The 25,892-nt window shown below is 53.3% G+C and overlaps 1 protein-coding gene across 1 annotated transcript; it reads right to left on the bottom strand.

Annotated features, from left to right (window-relative positions):
• Positions 1-878: 878 nt before the first annotated feature.
• Card14 (caspase recruitment domain family member 14) lies at positions 879-25,892 on the bottom strand. Its single transcript, XM_051159176.1, has 20 exons — positions 25,682-25,892; positions 24,258-24,395; positions 22,717-23,042; positions 20,863-21,030; positions 19,230-19,349; positions 18,355-18,480; positions 17,731-17,880; positions 15,779-15,895; positions 13,648-13,790; positions 13,390-13,478; positions 11,387-11,447; positions 11,004-11,196; positions 7,915-8,041; positions 7,406-7,643; positions 6,954-7,017; positions 6,227-6,338; positions 4,507-4,680; positions 2,874-2,995; positions 1,924-2,039; positions 879-1,432 (listed from the first exon to the last, which is right to left on the bottom strand). The coding sequence occupies exons 1-20, from the start codon at positions 25,890-25,892 to the stop codon at positions 1,225-1,227; spliced, it is 3,003 nt and encodes a 1,000-aa protein (XP_051015133.1). The 3' UTR covers positions 879-1,224.

The raw sequence follows: 25,892 nt of genomic DNA, 5'->3' as shown, positions 1-25,892 counted from the left end.
GGAAGCATGTGGGAGGCCTTGGGCTTGCTTCTGCCTTTGTTCTACCCCCATCAAATGCACACTGAGCCAGGATTCTCAGTGGCTCTCAGAAGTGATGAGTTTGACCGTGTGGTCGCCCTGTGCTCGGCTTGTCCTTTCTGAGGGCGACTGAGGAGGACAGGGTGTGACAGTGCTCCCTCTCGAGTCTTTCATTCTGTCTGAGTGACACCAGCATGTGACCCCAGCTTTCCCCTTCCTCCACTTGCCAAGGGTCAGAAGCACAGCCTAGGAACCTAGAAAGAGTGCCTGTCCCCTGTGCCCCTATCAGTTCCATCCGGGGAGGCAGGGAGAGCTGTGGGCCCCAGCATCAGAAAACCTTTTGACAACAGTATTAACGGTGCTCAGAAAGCCAGGTGCAGTGGTGGCGCACGCCTTTAATCCCCGCACTCGGGAGGCAGAGGCAGGCAGACCTCTGAGTTCGAGGCCAGCCTGGTCTACAAAGTGAGTCCAGGACAAGCAGGGCTACACAGAGAGACCCTGTCTCTGAAAAAAACAAAACAAAAAAACAGTATACAGAACTTCATAGTAGCACAGTAGGTCTTAAACAGTAAGATTCAAATACTCGGTAAAAATGGCTCTGCTTATGGGTGTGGCAAGTGGGGTGTAATGCACCCTAAGAAAGACCACGGGCAATGTCAGTTTGAGAGTCAGGACTTCACTCAGGAAGGGTCCTCTGGCTCTGTCCAGGACACCTACCAAAGCAACCTAGTGTTTGGGGCCAGGCACAGAGGCCGTGAGTCAAAGAGTCACTCAAGTAAGCCTGTTCGGTTTGCAGCGTCAGTGGCAGCACTTGGCTCTTAGCAGCTGAAACAGGTAGGTCAGCTGTGCCCATGGTGCCCAGAGTCTGTGCCCCTGCCCTGGCAGGGAGGACAGCTCCAGTGAGCTGGCAAGGTTCCGTTGGTACTGGAAATGTAAAAGGAGGGGACAGCCCCCATGAAGCTATTCCTATTATCACAGGAGGTTGGGGCGCTGGCCTGGGCAGGTCTCAGGAAGGACCCCGGCGTAGCAGAGTGTTGACCGGTCCTCCATAAGCCCAGGTCGTGCTGTGTGAAGGTAGCTTCATTTACACCGTGATTGCTGGTGAGCATGTGAGGTCAGGCCCCTATCAGAGAGGAGGCAGGGTTGTTTGCTGACAGCCTTAACAGGCACAGGGAGGTCCCCACCGTCCTAAGCCAGGTCCGGGCTTCAGCAGGGGCTGTGCTCCGTCCACACCACCTTCTTCTGTTCATCGGCAATGGCCAGGCGCACACAGCTGAGCAGGCCGTCCACATCGCTCCAGCCGTCGGGGGCCAGGCTGCTGTACAGACATGGCACTCTGTCCAGTTCCCCCTCCTCCTGCCGGGCCGCCTCCAGGAACTGCTCCTCAGTGGCGCCAAGCCGCTGCAGGCCTTTCCTGCAAAGCAGAGGTGTTGAGCCTGAGGACAGCAAGGTAGCCAGGAAAGCACACCATTGGCGTCTGGTAGAGAGCACTGTAGGCGTCCGGAGTCCGTACAGGACTCAGCCTGCACCCTTGTGCACAAGCGTGGGTGTTCTGTCCAGGGAAGCTCCCACAGAAGCTGGACCCTGGCTGCAGGTGGCATCCACTGCTGTGGTGTGCAGTGCAAGTCATGCTTCCCAGAGGATAAGGGCAGCAGGGTGTTTGTCCCAGCCAGGTGGGGTGGGATTTGGCTTCATGGGCCTAATGTGGCGCTTTAGTCTACCTGTGGAGGGGACAGGTTCTCTCCTGAGGGAGGGCAAGCTGGACCTCTGGCCTGAGGTTGTAGGGACATGACAGGGACTGGAACAGAAAGAGCTCTAGTGTGTCCCACAAGCTTTTCCATAGCTCAGACACCTGTTTAGACCCTGCTGCCCAGCCCCACTGCCCAGCCTTCACCAAGCAACTACCTGAGCTTCTTTGCCGCCTTCTCATTGACGGAGACATGAATGATGATGGGGAAAATGTCCATTCTGTGCAGGACGGGGACGCTGTCCAGCCGGACATCCAGCAGGGCGTGGGTGCTCTTCAGGAGGGCATAGAGAAGCGTGTTAAGCTCATGGGCCTCGGGTCTGGGAGGAAGTGAGAGGAGCCCTGGGCAGCAGGGCTGTTCAGAAGAGACCTGGATAGAGGCGAGCTTGACGAGCACAGGGCGCCTGCCGTAGGTCTCTCAGGGGGATAGCCGTTTGACTTACAGGGTGATAGGCATTTGATTTGTCCCTGGGGGAAATCTGGAATTGCAATCCTTTGGCATTGGGGTAGACTTTGCATGGAGTGCAAACCATAAGAATAAGACGACGGGGGTGGGGCGGGGTGGAGAGATGGCTCAGAGGTTAAGAGCACTGGCTGCTCTTCCAAAGGTCTTGAGTTCAATTCCCAGCAACCACATGGTGGCTCACAACCATCTATAGTGAGATCTGGTGCCCTCTTCTGGTATGCAGGTGTACACGCAGGCAGGACACTGTGTATATAATAAATCTTAAAAAAAAAAAAATCAGTGCTAGCCTTCTGTGGAGGGGGTGGGGGGATGGTGGGGGGAGGGGGTGTCTTTCCTGCTCCTTGTGGAAGTATGAAACTTAACAGTTCACTGAGAGCTGTAAAATGGGACAGTCTTAATGTCTCCACTTATTTCATTTATTAACATCTATTAAACATCCCAAGTTAAGGGAACTGAGGTCCAAAGGACCACCTCAAGGTGGTCTCGCATCAACACACAGTTCCCCAATGGTGGAAACAGGCTGGGTCTTTCTGTGTCCCTCCTACAGAGCATGAAGCTGGTTATGTAGGGCCCACAAGTGACTCCCCAAGTCTGGGCAGGAGCTGCCCCCCACCCCGAGTGGCCTCTGAACCCTTCCCTTACCGTATTCATGAGAGACTCCACAGCATGCCGGGTGACCCAGTGGTGGTCACCGATGGCCTCCGCCTCCTGGATGATGCCCCCTCTCTCGCTCCACATGACATACTCCTCCTGGCTCAGGTACTCTGGTGGTGACATAAGATGAGGTGGTTATTTATTTACCAGGATCCTGAGGGAGCCCTGCTGAGCGCCCCACGTTGGAGGTCTCCCATCACATTCAGGAGATGCCCCCCACAGCGGTCACATAGAAATCTACACCACCTCCAACCAGAAGTCTGCGGCACACCACCCCGGCCATGAACCGTGAGCACAGCATGTGTGGACTCTGGGGGAAGGGCAGATGGAGGGTAGACCCATAGATAAGCCAGCAGTAGACAGATGGACAGTGTTCCACAGCACTTCCTGTGCTCCAGACTTATAGGGGGATCGAACCACTAACCCTGAGGAATCCACTAGTCTCTTAAATCACCTTTTCCCACCCAGCATGGTCCTGGCCCCCGGGGGATACTGGGCAGTGTTTCGGGCACTTTTCTCTATTGTGTATGTGTGTGAGTGGTACTGTCAAACATCCTTAAGTGCTCAGGACAGCTACACAATAGAGAGCTACAGCCACAGACGTTGGGGTGCTGAGGTGGAGATCCCACTCGGTAGCCGTCCTGAGCAGGCCCCTCATGGTTCCAGCTTGATCCTCTTAGCCTGTGTCTGTCGAGACACCCCAATTGTACACATCTCAGGACTTCCCTCCCCCGCTGTCCCTGCAGCATTGCTGGGAACCCTGGGTTCTGGAGAGACACCCCCACCCCCTGTCAGCCAGCCCTTCATCTCTACGGTAGCTCCCTCCCTCCATGGCAAGTGCAGAGCCTACAGTCTGTAGCTTTGTCCCACTGGTCTGCCCTAACTGCCCCCGGGTGACTGTTTCTAGAGGATCTTGCGGGCTCCTGGGACAATGTTTCTCCCACATTCCCATTGAAGCTAGCCCAGGGAGGTGCTCAGTGGAGGAGCCTCACTGGTGGTGCCTGCTTCCTTCTCTCTTTTGAAAGCAGAGAGCAGGATGGACCCCACAGGGTGGCCCACCCCTGTCAGTCACCACAGGGTGACCCACCCCTGTCAATCACCAGGATGACCCATGGGCCTGGGGACTAGAAAGCACTTCCACGAAGCAGCAAATTGATAGAACCCTCCAGCCATGCTACCCGGCTAAGTGTCTCCACAGTGACAGTGTTGAAGGGGGAATAGTGACCTACCCCACTAATGCCATCAGGACCCAGGATGGGCTTTCTTTGGAAACAGGGCCTTTGTGTGAAACAATGTTGGGTTATGACGTCTATGTATAGACAAAGACATGTAGAAGGAAAAAGAGCAGCAGTGACCAAAGCCAAGGTAAGAATGGGGACATCCCGCATCCCTAAGGAGCTGAAGAGCCAGGAAGGACCCACACCTGCAGCACCCAGAGAGCAGAGCTCTGCTAAGGCCCAGAGGCCTGACGTCCAGGGAACGGTGAGACAATCCAATTGTTGTCACCTTTTGGTGTTCCCAGTTTGCGGCCCTCTGTTACCATATCCCTGAACGTACGGTCACCTACTGACCGGTGTCCCACATCAGACAGCCCCTGGCCATGTGACCGAGGAACACGCACCTGCCGGACACCGCTTGAATCCTTGGAGGAGACATAGCTTTTTGCTCAGGATCTTTCCAACCACTCTGGGCACGAAGAGCACAGGCCGGGGCCTGGCAGGCCTGTGGGGGTGCACCAGGGTGTATGGTGCCAGGGTGAAACAGCTCTCTGCCCAGAAGCAGGCGCTGGAGCCACCTGCGGAGGACAGAGGCTATGAGTACCTCCCACCTCTGTCCCTGCCTGGAGACTGACTGATACAGGAGAACAGTCTCAGCTTCCACGCTGCTAACTGCGCATGCCCGCACAGCTGCTACAGAGCGCCCAGCTCTTCACGGTGAGCCTCTGGGACGAGAAGCCTGGTCCCTCCTCCCGAAGGAAGGATGTGTAGGGGCCCCCAGCCTCTTCTCACTCATCATCTTCAGCCTCCTTTCCCATGGACTCAGCCGCGCCCCTCAGGTTCCCAACCCCGCCCCTCAGGTTCCCAACCCCGCCCCTCAGGTTCCCAACCCCGCCCCTCAGGTTCCCAGCCCCGCCCTTCAGGTTCCCAACCGTGCCCCTAGGTTCCCAGCCTCCTCCCTCCTGGACCCTTTGCTCCTCTCCTGGCTCATTTATCTTCTTCCTGTCTTCAACATCTATCTTATTTTCTAACAGATTTATTTTTATTTTGTGTCTGAGTGGTTTGCGTGTGTGTGTGTGTGCGTGTGTGTGTGTGTGTGTGTGCGTGTGTGTGTGTGTGCAGCAGTGCTTGCAGAGGCCAGATGATACCATTGGATCCTGTGACACTGGGATTCAGATGGTTGTGACCTGTCTAATTTGGGTGTCCTCGTGAACAGACCCGTCCTCTCCAGCCTGAGTATCCACCTTACATCATGCACACTCCAACTTTCTTAAAGAAACTGAGTGATTTGTCTTCTACCAGAATCACTCCTGATCAGCGTCACTCTGCAGTTTACCTGCGGGGCCCAACCGGTCAGACCTCTAGCATGAGCATGCACGTACACTGGTCACCTAGTGACCTTCCCTTCTGTGACACTGGGCGTTTGGCAGTTTGCGCTGTTCCAGGCGGACTCTGCACGCACTATGTATGAGCAGCTTCTGCATATTGCACTGGGTCAGGTCTCAAGAGCGGGGCATGGCCATCTAAAGGGCATCAAATGTGCTGCTTGTTTGCTGTCCAGAAGGCATGTAGACATTTATCACGATCCATAAAAAAGCCTGGCCTGCCAGGCATGGCAGTGCATGCCTTTAATCCCAGCACTAGGGAGGCAGAGGCAGGCAGATCTCTGTGAGTTCGAGGCCAACCTAGTCTACAAAGTCAGTCCAGGACAGCCACACAGAGAGACCCTGTCTTGAAAAAACAAAACAAAAAACAAAACAAAACAAAAAACAAACAAACAAAAAAAGCCTGGCCTGGGGGGTAGTGGGGGTGTGGATGTTGGAGAGATGGTTTAGCTGTTGCAGCACTGGTTGCTCTTCCAAAGAAACCTGGGTTCAATCCCAATTACCCATATGGTAACTCAAGTCCCAAGGGGTCTGATGCCCTTTTCCGGCCCCCAGAGGCTCTGCACGCACATGGTACACATACATACATATATGCAGGCAAAGCACCTACACAAATAAATAAGTACACAAATGATAACAGCCCCCGGCTTGAGTGAGGGACACCGCCTTGATGGCACTGCCCAGAAGTGATCCCCCTCCAAATGCCCACATGGTTGCTGTGCCATTAGCCAGGCCTCACCTTCCTCCCTACAGGAATCCAGCTGGCCTTGGTCCGAGAATGGCGACAGAGGGGTGACACTGGCCTTGTCCACACTGACAATTCGTACTAACTTCTGTGGTCCTCCAGAAGGCTGTCACAGGAGGAGCAGGGTGACAGGAAAGAGACGGGGCTCAGCCATCAACACCGGGTTTGGAGCCTGGCACCCCCTCCCAGCTTTGGCACCCTGCCACATAAGCAGGTCTGGAACAGCCTGTGAGCAATCAGGCTGTGCCATGGAGCAGCCAGGCTCCCCAGGCCCCACACCAGGGCGTGGAAGGCAGGGGAGGGGCCTCGGGCAAGGGGGGGGCTCTGCAGGGAGGAGTCCGGTGGAAAAGGCAGAGAGAAGAGCAGGCCCCTCCCAACTTAGCATGCTCCAGGCAGGAATGTCCTAGCACCTTGCTCAGGGACAGATGGGTGCTCAAAGTGAAAGATGCTCTGTTTCCCAAGAAAACAAGATGCCTGACCTCAGAGGAAATACCAACAGGGAAGGAAGTCGGTGACAGGGAGAGTGAGGAAGAGCAGGAGCAGCTTTGAGAGTGAGGCCAGGCGTGTTCACGTGGCCCGTTCCACGCACGGGCCTTGATGGGGTACGCAGGGTCCAGATTGCCCTGCTCAGTCCTGTGGTTCACACTCCCTACGCGGGATTCTACAGTATCCCACTTCCAGCCCACCCCACGGGGACTGTACCCTGGGGCGAGAGCCTCACCTTGCGGGGAAGTGTGCACCGTTGAGTCATGCCCTGGAGGAAGGCCAAGAGCTGCTGCTGAGCCCTGAGCAGGTGGAGAAAGACAGCTGGCAGCTGACAGCTGGATGCAGCGGCTCCAAGGCCAAGGACACCTAGGCTGGGGCAGGAGCCCTGCTTTCTGGGCCTTGAAAATATCTCCCAAGCCTCAGCCCAGGCCGGAACATGCTAATTTAATTGTCCCACACTGGTCCCAATGGGGACTAATGAGAAACCAGGTCTATAACAAAGAAGTGTCTACCACCAGGAGACCCCCATGCTTAGAAGCAAACCTTTTCTTCCTCACTTTCCTTGGGCAGGCGCTCTGCTATCGGGCAGGGAAGATTCTGCAAGGTCTCTGCTTCCTCCCGGGCAGGAGGAACCTTCACATTGGAGGTGTGATAGCAGATGTTCTCCCTGGGACTCCTGCTACTCACTGTGAATAGTTGGGGATGGTGCCAGGCTCCATGTCTTTCATGGTGTAGGGGTTCACGTGGTGGGCATGCCAGCAGCCGCGGCCTTGGAACATGGTGTCGGTGACATGCAGGATGTCATTGCAGCGCGCGTGCAGCTCTCCCTCTTGCCTCCGCTGCATGGCCAGGTTGACTCGAATGTAGAACGAGTCCCCAGAGGTCACCACTTTGGCATCAAGGTCACGGATTAGGCTCTTATAACCTGATTAAAAAAGACAGCGGGAGCTGACGGTCCTGGACCCCTGAACTTACAAGGAAGGTTCCAGAATGTGAAAGTAGAAGGAAACGTCACGGAAGCCACTATGGTGCTAGGCCCAGTGGGAAGGAGGGAAGTTTCCAGTTCTTTGGATCCTGGGGGATTCAGGGAGAGCCTGGATGAACTGCCTTGGTCTTGGGAGGCCTGGGTTCTGGGGTGCAACAGGGTCACAGGAGGGGAACGGAGAGTCGAGCAGGTGTGGGAGTGGTGCAGGTACCTTCAGTGTTGATCTTCACAGACAGGTAGCAGGAACCATTCACCCTCCCGAGAAGGCCTACAGCCTGTTCCAGTGTTGTGTTCTCCAGAGTGGCCCTCAATGATGGCTCAGTCGGCTTATAGTCCACCTGAGGGCACAGGGTGGAGGAGGACTTCTCACCAAGATGGTATGGCAGCTGAGACGGGGTGGAGTGGGAGCCTGCAGAGGACCCCTTGGCCTTCCTCAGCCACCCACTCACCCATCTTGGCTTCTCATGGCCCTTGTCACAAGCCGTGTGTGGGGACAGTGTTGTTAGGATATCAACTGCACCCACGTGCACCATACACACCCCTGGCCTGAGGAGCTGCCCATCAACCCACCTTAATGCCTCCACAAAGAGGATAGCCTCTTTGTCATAGCCACTTCCCTGTCTCAAACAGGGACCTCGAGGGGCTCCAGAACATTCTGGATCATTCTAGATCAGGGTCCTGTATGTTTGGGCGCCCCACCGTCCTGTTGAATGGTATCACTGATGCTCACCCACTCAAGGGGTCGATCAGCTGTCCAATTCTGGTGTCTGCAGGCACCTGCAGTCATGGGCACATATCCCTCCCACAAACGTACACATAATTAAAACTACAAGTAGGGGCCAGACGTGGTGGTGTGCGCCTTTAATCCCAGCACTCAGGAGGCAGAGGCAGGCAGATCGCTGTGAGTTTGAGGCCAGCCTGGTCTACAAAGTGAGTCTAGGACAGCCAGGGCTACACAGAGAAACCCTGTCTTGAAAAATAAATTATGTGTAAGGGTGTTTTGCTGGCATGTATGTGTATGTATCATGTGTGTGCCTGATGCCCATAGAGGTCAGAAGAGGGCATTAAATGGCCTGGAACTGGAATTACAGGAAGTTGTGAGCCTCTATGTGGGAGCTGGGAACTGAACTCTACTTTTTTTGGAAGGGCAGGCAGTGCTTTTAAACACTGAGTCACCTGTCCAGTCCCTACTTATAGGTTTTTGTTGTTGTTGTTGTTTTGTTTTTTCAAGACAGGGTTTCTCTGTGTAGCCTGGCTGTCCTAGACTCACTTTGTAGACCAGGCTGGCCTCGAACTCACAGCGATCTGCCTGCCTCTGCCTCTGCCTCCCAAGTGCTGGGATTAAAGGCATGCCCTACCATACCCGGCTTACACATAATTAAAAAAAAATTTTTTTTTTGATATAGGGTTTCTCTGTGTACCTTTGGCTGTCTTGGATTCACTTTATAGACCAGGCTGGCCTTGAACATACAGAGATCTGTCTGCCTCTGCCTTCCAGGGTGCTGGGATTACAGGTGTGCACCACTGTGCCTGGCTGATTAAAAAAAAAAAAATTTAATGTGGAAAAAAATCATTTAATGTGGAAAAAATCATTTAGAAGGTTTGAAGTTGGGGGGCGGGGTGCTGGAGAGATGACTCAACAGTTAAGAACACTGGCTGTTCTTCCTGAGGTCCTGAGTTCAATTCCCAGCAACCACATGGTGGCTCACAACCATCTATAATGTGATGTTATGCCCTCTTCTGGCGTGCAGGTGAACATCCAGATAGAGCATTCACATATATTAAATAAATAAATAAATTTTTTAAAAAAGGCTTGAAGATGGACAATTCTGCTTTGAGGGGTCCCAGCTCGGAGGGGGAAGACATGTGTTACAAAAGCCTGAGTCAGCCCTCAGAACCCACGTGAAAAGCTGCATGGTGCACTCTCAGCACTCTCACTCTTACGTGGAGCTATGAGGTAGGGGAAGGGGGGTGACCCAGAAGCTCAGACACTCACTCACTAGAGAGGCTGGAGTGTGCGCTGTGAGAAGCAGAATTAAGATAGAAGAGCCAAGTGTAGTGGCACACACCTTTTTTTTTTTTTTTAAGATTTATTTATTTATTATTATGTATACAGTTTTCTGCCTGCATGTACACCTGCAGACCAGTAGAGGGCATCAGATCACATTACAGATGGTCGTGAGCCACCATGTGGTTGTGGTTGCTGGGAATTGAACTCAGGACCTCTGGAAGAGCAGTCAGTGCTCTTAACCGCTGAGCCACCTCTCCAGCCCAGTGCACACCTTTAATTCCAGCACTTGGAGACAGAGGCAGGTGGATCTCTGTGAGTTTGAGGACAGCCTGGTCTCCAGAGTGAGTTCCATAGTAGCTAGGGCTACAGAGTGAGACCCTGTCTTGAAAAAACAAAACAACAAACAAACAAAGGAGAAGGAGGGAGCTTGGCTCTTCACCAAAGAGTGAACCTGGGATCCACACGCAGAAGGGTAGGCCAATACCAACTAGCTGTCCTGTACCCTCATGTGTGCCCTGTGACACGCAGACCAGGCTGGCCTGTGACTCACAGAGAGCTGCCTGCCTTTGCCCTCGAAGTGCAGGCGCCACCACACAACAGAGAGGGCCTGCCTCAAAACAAGGTGGAGGACAAGAACACAACTACCGCAATTGCCCTTTGACCCCCACGTGTGTGCTGTACATTTGTGCAGGTACACTCTCACACACACACACCGTACACACATACATGCATGTACAAACACACATGCATAGTTGAAGACAATATGCTGTTAGGCCACTTCTAAATCATCCTCCTCATGCATGTATTCACTTAATAAGAATAATTTATGATTATATATATATATATATATATATATATATATATATATATTTCATGCTCTATCCAGATTTGGACATTTTGCAATAAAACTCAGTAGTTAGAAAGGTGAATTTAGGTCATGTATGTTTTTATCTGTGCACATGCAAAGTGACAATAAGATCCTCATAGTAAAAAGAAACACAGCCAAAGCTCTACCCGCAATAGAATGGCCTTATCAAACCGGGTCAGGGCTGTGTTGAGGCTTGGTGCTGATCACCTGTCTGAGAGGTACAACTGCCGACCCCCCTTCACCTCCAGAACAGCACCAAGGTCAGACCTGCCGCCACCGGTGGCCTTCTCTGAGTTTCCGTGCGGGGGCTGTGTTTCCCTTCCATGACCCTCATCCAGAACAGACCTGAGCCCCTCGTGCCAACCCCTCCCCTGGCCAGGAACCTTGGCACAGGCAGGCACAGCCTCTCTATGTTGCTCACCATGATGATCTGGGTGCCAGGGCGCAAGGCCATCTCATCGGCTGCGGAGCCAGGGGTGACACGGTGAATGAAGATACCAGTGACGTTCCCACCTATGACACCGATCTGCTCCAGCAATGCGTCCCCTTGGAATGCCAGCACTGTGACCTGGCTTAGGATCTTGCGGGCTGGCCTCCGCCTCACGGGGACGCTGCTGTGGGCAGACAGGCACAACCTGAGCACAGAGGTGAGGAAAGCCCCAGATGCTAGAACTCTCTCTGCTCTGGCCTGTCCTCTTGGAAATGCTGTGACCACCCACAGTGAGCGGGTACAGTCACACTCTGCTCTGCCAAGTCCAGGCTTTGGCTATCTGGTCAAGAGGGTGTCCCCAGCCTGCAGCTTACCTTTCTGAGGCATTCAGGCTCTGTGAAGACTCATGCAGGCTGTCCTCTGCCTGGGAGAGGTCTGGAAAGGAACGGGTGCACAGCAGCCAGAGCCTAAGTGCAGCAGCCGCCCTGCTGCAGCCTCAGCCCTCCTCCTCGGGTACCAGCAGGCCTAGCTCGGTCCCCTGCTGCGGCCCCTCCTCCTTGGTGCTTGGCTCTTTGATCTCATCCGTGGTGAGGGCTGCATGCATCATTCTGCAATACCTGAACCCCATCTTAAGGATGAGGAAACTTCTAACATCTAGATCTCTGGATTTAATTAGGGATCAAATCAAAAGGTTTGGAGAGATGGCTCAATTGGTATGAGCAGAATTCAATCGCCAGCACCCGCACACAGCTCGCAGCTGCCTGGAACTCCAGCTCCAGGGGACTGACACCCTGCACCCGCACACAGCTCGCAGCTGCCTGGAACTCCAGCTCCAGGGGACTGACACCCTGCACCCGCACACAGCTCGCAGCTGCCTGGAACTCCAGCTCCAGGGGACTGACACCCTTTTCTGGCCTCTGTGGGCCCCAGGCACATGTGCAGTGCACAGACATACATGCAGGCAAAACACCCATACACATAAAATAAAATAAATCTTTAAAAAGGGAGTCTCAAATCTGGCACAGCCCTGGCCTGCGCCTTGGCACTGACCATCACCCCACTGGCTGTTAGCCCTGTGAATCCTCCTCTTAGTTGCACCTCAGGACTCCCCAAGCCCTAGCTCGAGCATCTTAACAATTAATTAATTTGAAATGGTTTCACTATGTAACCCTTGAATTCTCAATCCTCTCAAGTTCTGGAATTACATGTGTCTCCACATCCAGAGTGCTCCCTTCTCTCTGTCTCTGTCGTCTCTGTCTCTGTCTCTCTCTCTCTCTCTCTCTGTGCCTCTGTGTGTGGTGTGTGTGTGTGTGTGTGCGCGCGCGCACACACACATGTGTGAGTGTGTGTGTGTGTCCCCACACTTGCCTAAAGTCAGCATCAGTTGTCTCCTCCCTCTATCCCTCTCCGTTGGTCGCGTGAGGAGGGTCTCTCACTGGACCCAGAGCTCTTCGTTTTAGCTAACCTAGATGGCCGGAGAACCCCAGGTGTCTGCCCCTCTCGACCCCCAGTCCTGGGCTTATGGAGACCCCTGCTGCCGTGTCCAGCTTTTGCATGGAGTCTGGTGACCAGGCCTTCCTGCATACACAGCAACCTCTTTACCCACTGAGTCATTTCCCAGCCCCAGATATAGCATTTTAATTTATATTCTGTGACCTTGGGCCAGGGGCACCAATATCTCAAGATCTAGTGGAGATCTAATAAGTGCCACCCACAGATGGCCTTAGCCCAGATCATAAGGAAAACAAAACATGTGATTGTCTTAAAAGCCAAATTAAACTGGGGAAACACTTCCAATGAGCTTGGATTTGATCCAAAAATAGTGTGCGAACCTGAGGTAGAAGTCAGTGAGGGCTTGGAGGGTTTGGATTTCTGGTCACTTGGTCCACTGTGTTGAACAACGCAGGGCACTCTCCCCCTCTGGTGGCTGTGGGGTGAATTCTGGACAGGAGCCAAACACCTTTGTGAGCACCAGTGTGGCCCCAGGTGTGAGGTGGAACGTGAGAATGTGCTAATCAGTGAAGGGCTCGTGGACGGCAGGGCAAGGGACCAGTTCAATCACAAATGTAAGGAAATAAAGTGAGCTGAGAGAGCCTTTGGGGGCCAGTGGCCTGGAGAAGGGATGCTCCCTCAGATGCAGATGTGCCCGAAGCAACTGAGCACCAGCCCCTGCTGCTTCCTGGGTGTCTGTTCACCGGGAGGCAGAGAGGAGAACATGCATGCCTGTGAACACACATGCTGAGCCTTGTGTGGCCATGAATACAACCCTCTTGACCTCTATGTGAAAATTAAAAAGACAACAGCGAACAGCTCAGCTGGTCTGTGGGAGCCTTGGCGATCACGTCCAGAGACCCCTGTGTGGGACAAGCTCGCTCACCTGCTCCATCCAACATCTCATACTCCAGGTCTGTGTCTGCGTCGTCCCCCGTAGCCCCTTGGACGTGCACCTCGAGGCCCTCTGGAAAGCTGTCACCGAGCACAGGAAGTTAGCTGACAGCCAGGAAGCATGGCCCACTGCAGCTGAGGCCACCGAGCTCCCTGCACCTCCCCAAGCCGCTGTGCCCAAAGCCCAGGCAGTTCTTCATCTAGCTAGCATCCCTCGAAAGCTGGCCCCCAAGCCTGCCCCATGTCCTACCTTAGAGACTGGGGGTCCTCCAGGAAGTCCTCTGCCACCCGCTTGTACAGCGACTGCTGGCTGGGAGGCATGGGGCTGCTGGACCGGAAGCTGTCCATCTGCTCACGGCTGGAGGTGGAACTCAGGTCCCACCACAGGCGGGACTGGTGGCGGGTGGACAGAAGGGGACAGCGCAGAAAAGGAAAGCAGGGGAAGAGTGGCATTCAGCAGTCATGCTTGTAGAGTGCCTGCTGTATACACAGCCTAGGTTAGGTGTTTGGCATTTTGCATATAAAGCGGCGAGTCCCAGGGGTTTGGGAGGGGAGAAGCTGAAGGCTCAGAGCGGACCCAGGTCTGAGCAGGCACCAAGACGACCTCAGTCCACTCAGTGGGACTCTGTACAGCAGCTCTAGAGATCTGGACCTTTGTTGGTACAGAGGACAGGCACTATCCCTGGGATGGGGGAACTGATCACAGGGGAAAGCACCATGCCAGGGTGTGGCAGGTTTCCTGGAGGGAGTGACAGAGGAACCCAGCGCTGGAGGGCGCGGCCTCGTGAACAACAGAGCCCGCACTGTGGGAGGAAGCTGGAGCAGAGATGGCCTCATCCTGAAGTATACAGGAGAGCTTGACAGGGCAGCTGATCCCATTCCTCAGGTATTAAAGAGTGGGTGTGTATGCATGAGGAGGCAAACCAGAAGTTAGTACTGCGCCCCGAAGTTCCTTCCCATCCCGGCCACAACCCTGAAGAAAACACATCCCAGGGAGCACTGAGCAGGGTGGACCCTTGTCTCCTGAGAGTCAGGTCCCACCACAACTTCTGAGTGTGACCTGACTTGAAGGCACGAAACAAAGCTGAGGAGTCAGACTGGGTCAAAATGGGGTGAAAATCCCTTGGACTCTTTCTGTTGTAGTTTGGATTTTTAGATGTCCCCTAAAGACTATGAGTTTAAGGCTTGTCTGCCAGCTTTGGTGCTCTTGGATAATTGAAACTTTAAGAGGAGACTTATGGAAAGAAGTTAGTTAGGTTGTTGGGAGTGTCCCCTGCAGGAGTTAAGTCAGGTTCTGTCCATCTCTGTCTGTCTGTCTGTCTGCTTTCCTAACTGCTGTGCTGGGAGGTTCTGCCTCACCACAGGCCTGAAATGATGGGTTTGAGCCACTGTAACTGAAACCTCTGACCTGAGAACACAAACATTTTCCATGTAAGTTGATAATCTCAGGGAAACTGCCTGATATACCTTCTGTTTTTGTTTGGTTGATTAGTTTTGGTTTTTTGAGACAGGGTTTCTCTGTGTAGCCTTGGCTGTCCTGGACTCGCTTTGTGGACCAGGCTGGCCTCGAACTCACAGAGATCCTCCTGCCTCTGCCTCCTGAGTGCTGGGATTAAAGGCTTGTGCCACAAGGCCCGGCCTCTGATATACCTTCTAAATCAGTGGTTCTCAACCTGTGGGTTGCAGTCCCTTGGGAAAACCTCTATCTCCAAAAAATGTAATTCATAACAGTCTCAAATTAAAGTTATAAGGTAGCAATGAAGAGAATTTGGGGGAGTAGCCACAATGTAAGGAACTGTATTAAAGGGTCTCAGCATTAGGAAGGTTGAGAACCAATACAAGGCCAGGCGTGGTAGCGCACGCTTTTAATCCCAGCACTCGGGAGGCAGAGGCAGGTGGATCTCTGTGAGTTCGAGGCCAGCCTGGTCTACAAAGTGAGTCCAGGACAGCCAAAGCTACACAGAGAAACCCTGTCTCGAAAAACCAAAAACACAAAAAAATGAAAAACAAAATAAAATGAGAGAGAGAGAGAGAGAGCGTGCCACTGGAAGGAAATCTGAAGGACTCCACATGACGGTGGATGTGGAGGTTGGAGAGACAAGCACTGTTGGGAAAGCAGTGCTGGAGGGATAGAAAAGGCCCTCCCCTAAAGCCACCAGGCCTGTGGTCCCTTTGGCACCTTGATTTTCAGTTTCCAGCTCCCAGAACCCTAAGGGAGTGGGTTTCCTGTTTGAAATGGTATCAGTTCTCTATGGCAATAAGGTTCCTGGAGACACCTTAGCCAAGATGATGTGTTGGGCTGAATCCACCAGAGGGCAGAGGGCAGAGAGTGGGGGAGGGGCAGAAGGAGGGGGAGGGGGAACAAGGGCGGGAGCACGTACCTCGGTGGAGCTGAGGAGGCTGCAGTTGCCGTCATCTGGTGGGCACACAGCATGCATCCGTACAAGCCTCTGCTTGCCCCGAAGGCAGAGTTCCCGGGCTCCACCTTCCTGCTTGGGCTTGCAAAGAGGCCAGATGGCTCCTCAGCTCCAGGAACTTTCCCCTGAATACTGCCCCCACCCACCCACCCGACATGGACAGGTTCCTGTCTCAGCTCCTGCGTGAAATGCTGGTGTCGCTATGCTCCCAGTAGTTACCCACCAGGGAGATGACATCCACACGGCTTGAGAAAAGTGTAGTTCAGTCTTCCTATGTTGTGTGCTGCCATTTGCTAGTTTCAAGAACAGTACATTGTGTAATGCGTGTATATATACATATATGTATATATTTACATAAAGAAGATGAGGGTGGGTGAAGAACAGATCAGAAAAGGGAAGAAAATAAAATTGGCCACCATCCCAAACTCAGAGTGAGCAGTTACAGTTTGGATAGACGGCTCAGTGGTTAAGAGCATTGGCTGCTCTTGGCAGAGGACCCAGGTTCTGTTCCCAGAACCCACACAGCAGCTCACAACCACCTCTAACTCCAGTTCCAGGGGTTGTGATGCCCTGCTCTGGCCTCCACAGGCTCCTGTGTGTACATGGTGCATGTCCATATGCTCAGGCACACACGCATAACCAAAAAATAAAGTAAAATAAATTACACATATGCCGTTCGTATTTTGGTATCTGTTCTTCCAGTCTTTTTTTTCCCCCCCTTCCTTCTGTGTGTGGACACATATACACGATGCATAAAATAGGTATATGTTCACACATATTTTCAAATAGCATGTGTAAATTATATTTACTTTATGTGTATGCATGTGTGCACAATGCACATGCCATGACATGCCCGTGGAGGTCAGAGGACACCCTGCAGGAGTTGGCTTTCTCCCTCTACTATGGGGTTCATGGGGTTGAACTCCGGCTGTCAGACTTGGTAGCAAGTGCCCCGACTTGAGTCATCTTGCTAGTGTATGCATGTACCCATGTGTGTGTGTACATAAGCTGGGCCAACCTGTGCACTCAGCCCCTCAGGAGATAGAGGAAGCAGAGTTACAAGTTCAAGGCTAGACTAGGTAACTTAGTGAGCCCATTCCAAAAATGAAAAAAGCTTCTTAAAAGGTTGGGGGAGGGCCGGGGATATATACTGCTTAGTAGCAGAATACTTGCCCAGTGTGAGTACGGCACGAGACCACACGTATGTGCACGTGTACACTCACACACTCAGGAGGGGGTGGGTCATATACACAGGAAGAGATAGGACGAGGGAGAGTCTCTGACAGTGCCTCCCACCTGGACCATAGGTGCTTAATCAGTCTCTTGCTGCCCATGGGACCAAACAGGCCTTGTGACACTCACAGCTTGGGAGCACACAGGTCCCTCGCCACAGCACCTGTGCCACTCAGCTCCTGGATTTTTTTCTTTGGGAAAACCATCTATATACAAAGAGGACATATTGCCGGGCGTGGTGGCGCACACCTTTAATCCCAGCATTCGGGAGGCAGAGGCAGGTGGATCGACCTGAGTTCGAGGCCAGCCTGGTCTACAAAGGGAGTCCAGGACAGTCAAAGCTACACAGAGAAACCCTGTCTCAAAAAACCAAAAACCAAAAAAAAAACCCAAACCAAAACAAAAACAAAAACAAAAAAACAAAGAGGACATATGGACAGCCTCTTATGCTATGACACAGATTTACTCATTCCAGAATCTTCTCTCCAAGCAACATGAAGAGATGCAGAAGTAAGCTGGCCCTGTCCTATGTGCTCAGGGCTTCACAGCTCCATGTTGACAAGGGGCAGACATCTCTGTGGAGGACTGTGTGGGCTCTGTCCCCGTCTCTCCAGCTTAGCATCACTGTCACCCATGCAGCCCGTTACCCAGCCCCCCCCCCCACTCTTGGGATGAGCACTCACTCCTCCTGGGGGCTCTGCCTGCAGCTTGCGCAGCTGGGTTCGCAGCTCGCAGACCTGCTCCGTGAGCTCAAACACTCTCCTGCGGAGGGCATCCTTCTCCACCAGGCGCTGAGAAATCTCCATCTGGGCCCTGTCCCTTGCTGTGTATGCCTGCGGCCAAGACAGAAGAGACAGGTGGGAGCAGTTAGGGGTGGTTACAGCTGGAGGAACAATGAACCAGGCCTCTGAGCTGCAACAGGCACCCCCTACACCACGCTGTGTGTACTTACCATGAACGTATAAAGGTACACACTAACTCATACAGAGAGCACTAACCAGGGCTCACACTGAGTGTGCAGACTTACTATGTTTTAATCAACTGGGGTGGGTAATCTACATCTTGGGTCAGGAGCAAAGGTGAGGAGAATGGCAGAAAGCCTGGGGCCATGCATTGCAGGAGAGCAAAGGAACCTCTCATGAACCAAGGAAACAAACCCCGAAGTTTGAATCCCATCCCCTGAACCAGCAGCCCGTTGTCTCACCCACACACCAGCAGGGGACAGTCCTGCTCGGTGCCTGCAAGGGCACACACCTACACCTCCCCCCACCCCCACCCCGCAGGTCTGTCCCCAACGCTTAGGGTACCTGGTCACGCTCCTTCTGCAGCTCGGCCACCTGGCCCTGCAGCGTGGTCATCTTTTCTCTGTACAGCTCACAGTCCACCTGGGTCTTCCGGAACTGGAGTAGGGTCTGTTCTTTCTCTTCCCAGTACTGTACAGTGGGGACACGCCCATGGTGTTCATTGGCTCTGAGCGCTTAGGTGGGAAGGTGGGAAGGTGGGCGGGGGGGGGAGGGGGAGACAAGGGAAAGGGAGATGTGGCTTGGTGGGGGAGTGAGGCTAATTCATATTCTTCCTGCTGGAACAGGTTTAGAGGTCTGTCTACAGAGCCACCGAGCCAAGCATGCGGATTTACTCAGCAACTGTGCAGACACATGCATAGAAGCGCACGCTGTTTAATGGCTCTAAATATGCAAGTGATTGTCCCCGTCACTGTTGCCTCCCCCCCCCCCCCGTGCCACTTTTGCTTCCCCCCCACCCCACCCCTGCCACTGTTGCCTTCCCCCCCACCCCTGCGCCACTTTTGCTTCCCCCTCCACCCCTGCCACTGTTGCCTTCCCCCCACCCCCGTGCCACTTTTGCTTCCCCACCCACCCCTGCCACTGTTGCCTTCCCCCCCACCCCTATGCCACTTTTGCTTCCCCACCCACCCCACCCCTGCCACTGTTGCCTTCCCCTCTTCTTCTTCCTTTGTCTAAAGCCTGGGCTCTCATGGTCTCTATGCCTTTGACATGGCCTACGCTCCTCCATTGCTTGCCTGACGATGAGGTCGGGCTATCGGGTAACATAAGCAAAGTCAAAGCCTGTTGATAATTGAATGAGTCTGTCTGTCTGTCCCACAAATGAGCTCGCCCGAGACGGAGGGTCACGCCTCCGAGGAAGGGCGCTGCGGTGGTGTCACCTGCTTCTGTTGCCTCTCCGCGGCCACCGCGCGCTCCCGCAGAGAGTGGATGCGGTCCACCAGCTCTTGCTTGCTCTCCCGGGCCTCATCCAGGCTCTGTTCCAGAATGTCCTTCTCCACCTGGTGCAGACCGAAGTTAGCCAACCTCCGCAGAGCCAGTGGGGAAACAGTCCCAAGGACACAGCGCAGGAAAGCCCAAGGCTGTGTGTAGGTTAGATGGTGTGGCTTCCTTACTATGGGCTGCTGGTCTGAGGCAAGCCTAGGCTTGAGTTCAAGGCTAATTTAGGCTAGTTGGACACTGACTCAAAAAAAAAAAAAAAATTAAATGAGGAATATGGATGCATTTTGGAGTGAGAGTGCATAGCATGTGCAAGGCCCTTGCATCAGTGGCCAGAAACACGCACACATGCACGCACACCCACCCAAGCACCCACCCAAGCCAGTCGTAAGTGAGAAGATAGGCATTTTGGGTTTAACTGGTCGAGGAGACAGGACCCCTGAAGAGACAATTCTTCCAACTCCTTGTTAGGATCATTTAGCCTTTCTTCTTCAACGGCTCCACCAGCAGAGCTTGAAGGAATTTATAAAAGAGATTATATGCATGAGTGTTCGCCTGTGTGGATACATAGGTGCCATGTGCACGCAATGCCTGCAGAGGCCAGAAGGGAGCACTAGAACACCTTGAACTGGAGTTCCCGTTGCCATGTGGGTGCTGGGAAGTGAACTTGGGTCAACTGTAAGCAGCAAGTGCTCTTAAATGCTGAGCCATCTCTCCAGTACCATTCCCCGGTGAATTTTTTTAGTTAAAAGAAATCAAAAGGAGCTGCGCAGTGGTGCATGCCTTCAATCATAGTGCTTGAGAGGCAGAGGCAGGTGGATGTCTGAGTTTGAAGCCAGCCTGGTCTACAGAGTGAGTTCATGGACAGCCAGGGCTACACAGAGAAACCCTGTCTTGAAAAAGGAAGGAAGGAAGGAAGGAAGGAAGGAAGAAGGAAGGAACTAAAGGGAAGAAGTAGAGTGTTTTCAGAATTCCAGGGCTTCGTGGTGCTCCCTAGCTCCTGGGCTTTCCCCGCATCATGGATACCAGGGTGCAGAAAGTCTCGCAGGCAGGCCAGATTTGTTTTTCCAGATCCCCATGGCTCATGCAGCCTTTTATTTTATCTTAGCTACGGTATCGCTGCCTCCGGCTCTCACGCTGGGAGTACAGGCATGCACCACCACGCGCGGCAGACCGCAGCCTCGCACGTGGACTTTTCTATTGCCGAATAATGTGGACAAAGTACATTTCCCATAGGATGAGCTAATATAGAGACACGGTTTTGGTTTTTGGTTTTTGCATGTTTGTTTGGTTTGGTTTGGGGTCTTTGAAACAAGGTTTCTCTGTGTAATAGCCTTGGCTATTTGTAGACCAGGCTGGCCTCAAACTCACAGAGATCCAACTGCCTCTGGGCTGGAATGGAGTGCTGGAATTAAAGGCGTGTACCACCTGGGATGTACAGGAGGGGTTGGTGTGCCCTCACTTAAGCTAAACCATCTGTGAGCAGTCTCACAGTCATAGGCTCCCACCAACACTAAGGACACGGCCTCTCCAGATCAGCAGGGACGCCTGGCCTCCTGAGGGTCCAAGACCTACCAGGCTGAAGGTCATTGAACGGAGCTTTTCATTCTCCTCCTTAAGGCGGTTCAGTTCCTCTCCCTCAGACTCCAGGTCACTGGCCATCTTCAGGGACCTCTCGCGAGATTCCCATCCACACGAAGACACAAGGCTTGCCCGTTGTAGCTCCTGCTTCAGCAGGTACAGCTATGTGGGAGAAAGCGGGAGGAGGGTCTCTCTGTGGGGACGGTCTCTCCGTTAAGCGTTGGTGGGATGCAGCTTGCCCATCCCCGCTTCTGATGTTGACTCAGCCCTGAGCTTCAAAGGCACCACACATGGGTTTACCTCCTGGGCAACCTCCCACGCCCTTGTGGGAAGACGGGGCATTTAAAAGTATTTATTTTAAATTACATATATGTCTGTATCTGTGTGTGGGCATGTGCGTGAGAGTGCGGTTGCCTGCAGGGGCCCAAGGTGTCAGATCCCCCTGGAGCTGGAGTTATGATTAAGCTGCCCAGTGTGGGTTCTGGGACCTGAACATGGGTCCTCTGGAAAAACAGGGTGCACTCTTGACCACTGTGATGGTTTGAATGGTAAGTGTCCCCTTTGTCTCCATTGTTTGAACACTTGGTCCCCAGTTGGCTGTGCTATTTGGGGGAAGTTAGGAGGTGCAGGGCTTGCTGGAGGAGGGGTGTCACTATGGGGAGGCTTGCCCCACTGTCAGTTTCCTCTTTGTACTCCAGGCTACGATCTGTCTACTTCCTGCTCTGGCCACCATGCCCGTGTGCTACCATCACTCCCTCTGGACCATAAGCCCAGACAAGCTCCTCCTTCTATGTTTTTTTTGGTCATGTTGTTTGGTTGGTTAGTTTGGGTTTTTCAAGAAAGGATGTCTCTGTGTAGCCCTGACTGCCCTGGACTTGCTTTGAAGACCAGGCTGGCCTCGAACTCACAGAGATCTGCCTGCCCCTGCCTCCCGAGTGCTGGGATTAAAGGTGTGGGCCACCAGGCCCAGCTCTGGCCATGTTGTTTTATTGCAGCAACAGAAATGTAACTAATACAGCCACTGAGCCATCTTATCAGGCAAAGGCTTGTTAGCTTTATTTTGCTATGGATGAGATCCAATGCTTAAGCTAGTGCCTTGGGTCCCATTGAGCAGACCAAGGAGGCCTGGAACCAGCTCCCATCTCTACAGTTAGACTGATGGCCACCAGGGGTCCCCTTTTCACTGCCCTCTTGTATTCTGCTAGTCCCTCCTACAGAGAGAATGTGGACTCATAAAGATGAATTAACGGGGCAGGGACGGGGGACGGTGGGGGGGGGGGGGAGGGACTGGAGAGATGGCTCAACGGTTAAGAGTACTGACTGCTCTTCCAGAGGTCCTGAGTTCAATTCCCAGCAACCACATGGTGGCTCACAACCATCTATAATGTGATCTGATGCCCTCTTCTGGTCTGCAGGTATACATGCGGACAGAGCACTCATATACATAAAATAAATAAATCTTTTTTTTTTTTTTTTTAGTTGAAGTAACAGCAACAAACCAACAAGGTCAAGCCAGTGAGGGCTAGGGATGCTGAGAGCCACAGGACCTGGGTTTTTCAGGCAAGCAGAGCTTCCTGTGGTAACCTGCAGGGTCCAGGGGTCTGTGTGTGTTCAGGGTCCTGAACCCCAAAACCGTCCAGCTAGATCAAGCTGCCCCCCTTCTTTTGCCCAGAGGCCCTAGGGAAACAGATCTCCAAGACCCGCGCCCCCTTATGTTGGTCTGGCACACGTGAGGCAAACCCAGGAGGTCTGCAGACAGTGGACGGGGCTCCCTGGATGAGGCCAAGAGAGAGGCGTTCTGCTGGATTCCCCCTCCACCCCTGGCTGTCGGGCTCCTCGGTGCGGTACCTCCTCCTGCAGGCTGTGGCAGCGCGTGGCGGCCAGCTCCTTCTCCCGGAGCGCGTTGCTGTAGTGCAACGACAGGTTGAGCATCTCGTCCTTCAGCTTCAGGACCTCATGGAAGTAGGCGCTGACCTCGCGCTTCATGCGGCTGTGGTCGGCCTCCACCTGGCGCAGACCCTCTGCGCGGGACTCGGCCGCACCCAGGTGCTCCTTCAGCTGCTGGCACCTCCGAAGCAATGCCTCTTTCTGCGCCTTCTCCTGGGCCAGCTCCTCCTGCAGGCTGCCGATGGCGCCGGCCAGACACTCCGTCAGCTTGGACGTCTCCATGAGACCTGCACGTGGGCGATCGCTCTCCGTCACTTGCCCTCCCGTACTCAGTCCCCAGGGTCTTGTACCCCATGATCAGACCCTTGCGAGCCTACAAGCCCACTCTGTTGGTCTCCTTAAAAGCCTCCTGGGCTGGAGAGATGGCTCAGCGGTTAAGAGCACCCACTGTTCTTCCCGAGGTCCTGAGTTCAATTCCCAGCAACCACAGGGCGGCTCACAACCATCTATACCCTCTAAAGCCCTCTTCCGGCGTGCAACGTACACGCAGATAGAACACTCATATACATAAAAATAAATAAATAAAATCTAAGGGGGCTGGAGAGACGGCTCAGTGGTTAAAAGCGCCGCCTGCTCTTCCAAAGGTCCTGAGTTCAATTCCCAGCAACCACATGGTGGCTCACAACCATCTACAAATATTATCTGATGCCCTCTTCTGGCCTGCAGGTGTACATGCAGGCAGAACACTGTACACATAATAATAAGTAAATCTTTTTTTAAAAAAACAATAAAATAAAATAAAATCTAAAAAAAAAAAAAAAGCTTCCTGCTTTGGGGGGATAAAATAAAATAAAATCTAAAAAAAAAAAGCTTCCCGCTTTGGGGGGACTCCACATGTTTGTCATGATGTGGACTGCCCTCCTAGGCTTTCCTGCCTGACTCTACCATTCTCATCCAGCTTTCCTTATAGCTCATTGGACGACTCAGAGCTAGCAAGGGAAGCACAGCAGAGGCACAGGTCTGCTGGAGAGGATGTGCCTCTGTCGCACCAAACCATAACAAGTGGCTTAATAGCTGCTGTTTTCAGTTCCCTAAGAGCCCTGTTCTTTTAACATCCGAATCCTTGAACAACTCCCCGAGAAAGGCCAGAGTCTGTCAGCTCCTGAGCATGACCGTGTGCCCCACCACGCAGACTCAGCCTATATTGCACGGCTATGCTCGCCTGCGGAAGTCTTAGCTTCACTGTCCCACTCCACCTCGGGGACGAGAGGCACTAGGCCTCCTCTTAAGCAGTATGGAGGACAGCTTCTGGAATGCATGGCCGGCCCCCCAGGGTCTCCTCAGGGTGCAGGGTCACTGAAGATGGGCCCTGAAGCACCCAAGGTCCAGGGGCTTCTTGCCTACCGTCTCCCACTGCAGTGAACTGGGAGACTGCCAGGCCCAGGGCCAAAGACCATTGCGCGGAGTGAGTGCTGCAGTGCAGCGTGCTGACCAGCTCTCACCGCTGAAGGTGCTGAAGTCAATGTCGGCCTGCAGCCCAGTGACCAGGGTGTAGACGTCGGGGTTGTGGAACTTCAGGCTTTCCAGAAAGGCCACGGCCCCATTCTTCCCTCGGGCCTTCAGTAGATCCAGCAAGTGTCCTTGAGAGAGAGAGAGAGAGAGAGAGAGAGAGAGAGAGAGAGAGAGAGAGAGAGCACCTGAGCCGCCAAGGGGTGTGGACACCCATGTACTCCTGAGGGTTGGAGTTCTTTGGGATCCTTGGCAGCGAGGTGCACCCTCACTGTTGTTGCAGGCTCTGTACACACTACCTTTATTCAGGCATCATCAACTTAAGAGGCAAGATCCGTATTAGCTGGACCCCTGCCAGGGGCAAGAAAATGCTCTCTATGAGCTGGGTACAAAGGGACATGTGCAGACACAGTCTTACAATGCTGAGTGCGCCCTCTCTCGCTCTCTCTCTCGCTCTCTCTCTCTCTGGTACGTGTGTGTGTGTGTGTGTGTGTGCGCGCGTGTGCACGTGCGTGCATGTACGAGTGCATGTGTGTGTGTGTGTGTGTGTTTTGACACAGAACCTCAAAAACCCGGGCTGCCTAGAACTTCAGAGTCAGAGCTGAAGATGACCTGAGACTTCTGATCTCCCTGTTTCCACCCTGCAGGTTCTGGGGTTACAGACACACCCCGCGATGGTGCCTGGGTTACAGGTGGACCCTATCATGCCTGGTATATGTGGTACTGGGGATTTAGTTCAGTGTTGTGTGTATGCTGCAAAGGTTTCTCTTATTATTTTTTAAAGATTTATTTATTTATTATTATGTGTATAGTGCTCTACCTGCATGTACACCTGCAAGCCAGAAGAGGGCACCAGATCTCATTATACATGATTGCGGGCCACCATGTGGTTGCTGGGAATTGAACTCAGGACCTCTGGAAGAGCAGTCAGTGCTCTTAACCTTTGAGCTATCTCTCTAGCTCCTCTCTTATTATTTTTTACATCATCATCATCATCATCATCATTACTATTATTGGTTTTTCGAGACAGGGTTTCTCTTATAATCCTAGCTGTCCTGGACTCACTTGGTAGACCAGGCTAGCCTCAACCTCACAGAGATCTGCCTGCCTCTGCCTCCAGTGCTGGGATTAAAGGTGTGTGCCACACCCAGCTGCTGCAGAGATTTCTACCGAAAGAGCTACATTCCCTCCCCCATTTTTTGATAGGGTCTCACACTGTAGTCCAGACTGGCTTTGAACTTGTGGCAACCCTCCTGCCTCAGTCACTTGGAGCTTTGGGATGATAGGCATAGCCACCCTTGCCGTTGAAGCCCATCGCCTGCCACGGCTATAGTCCAAGCCTTGTAGAGCTGCCGGGCAGGAGGATCCCAGCTGTAACCCAGGTGACTCAGGGAAAGACTAATGGCTCCGGACTCACCGACTCTCATGGCGCTGTTGGTGAACCGGGGGCTGTGGAGGACTTCCTCCTCATCCAGCTTGCCCAGCACCTTGGCCTGGCGCAGGTAGGGAGTGAGACGACTGGGGCAGATGCTCTGCACGATCTTGCAGCGGTGACTCTCCAGCATATCCCAAAGCATCTCCTCATCCAGAGCCGTCAACGTGGAATCCATGCGGCACAGCTCTGCCAT

This window comes from Acomys russatus, chromosome 16, assembly GCF_903995435.1.
Source record: "Acomys russatus chromosome 16, mAcoRus1.1, whole genome shotgun sequence".
Lineage (NCBI taxonomy): Eukaryota > Metazoa > Chordata > Mammalia > Rodentia > Muridae > Acomys > Acomys russatus.
Note: the sequence above shows the minus strand (reverse complement) of the source record. Positions and strands in the feature narration are given on the sequence as shown.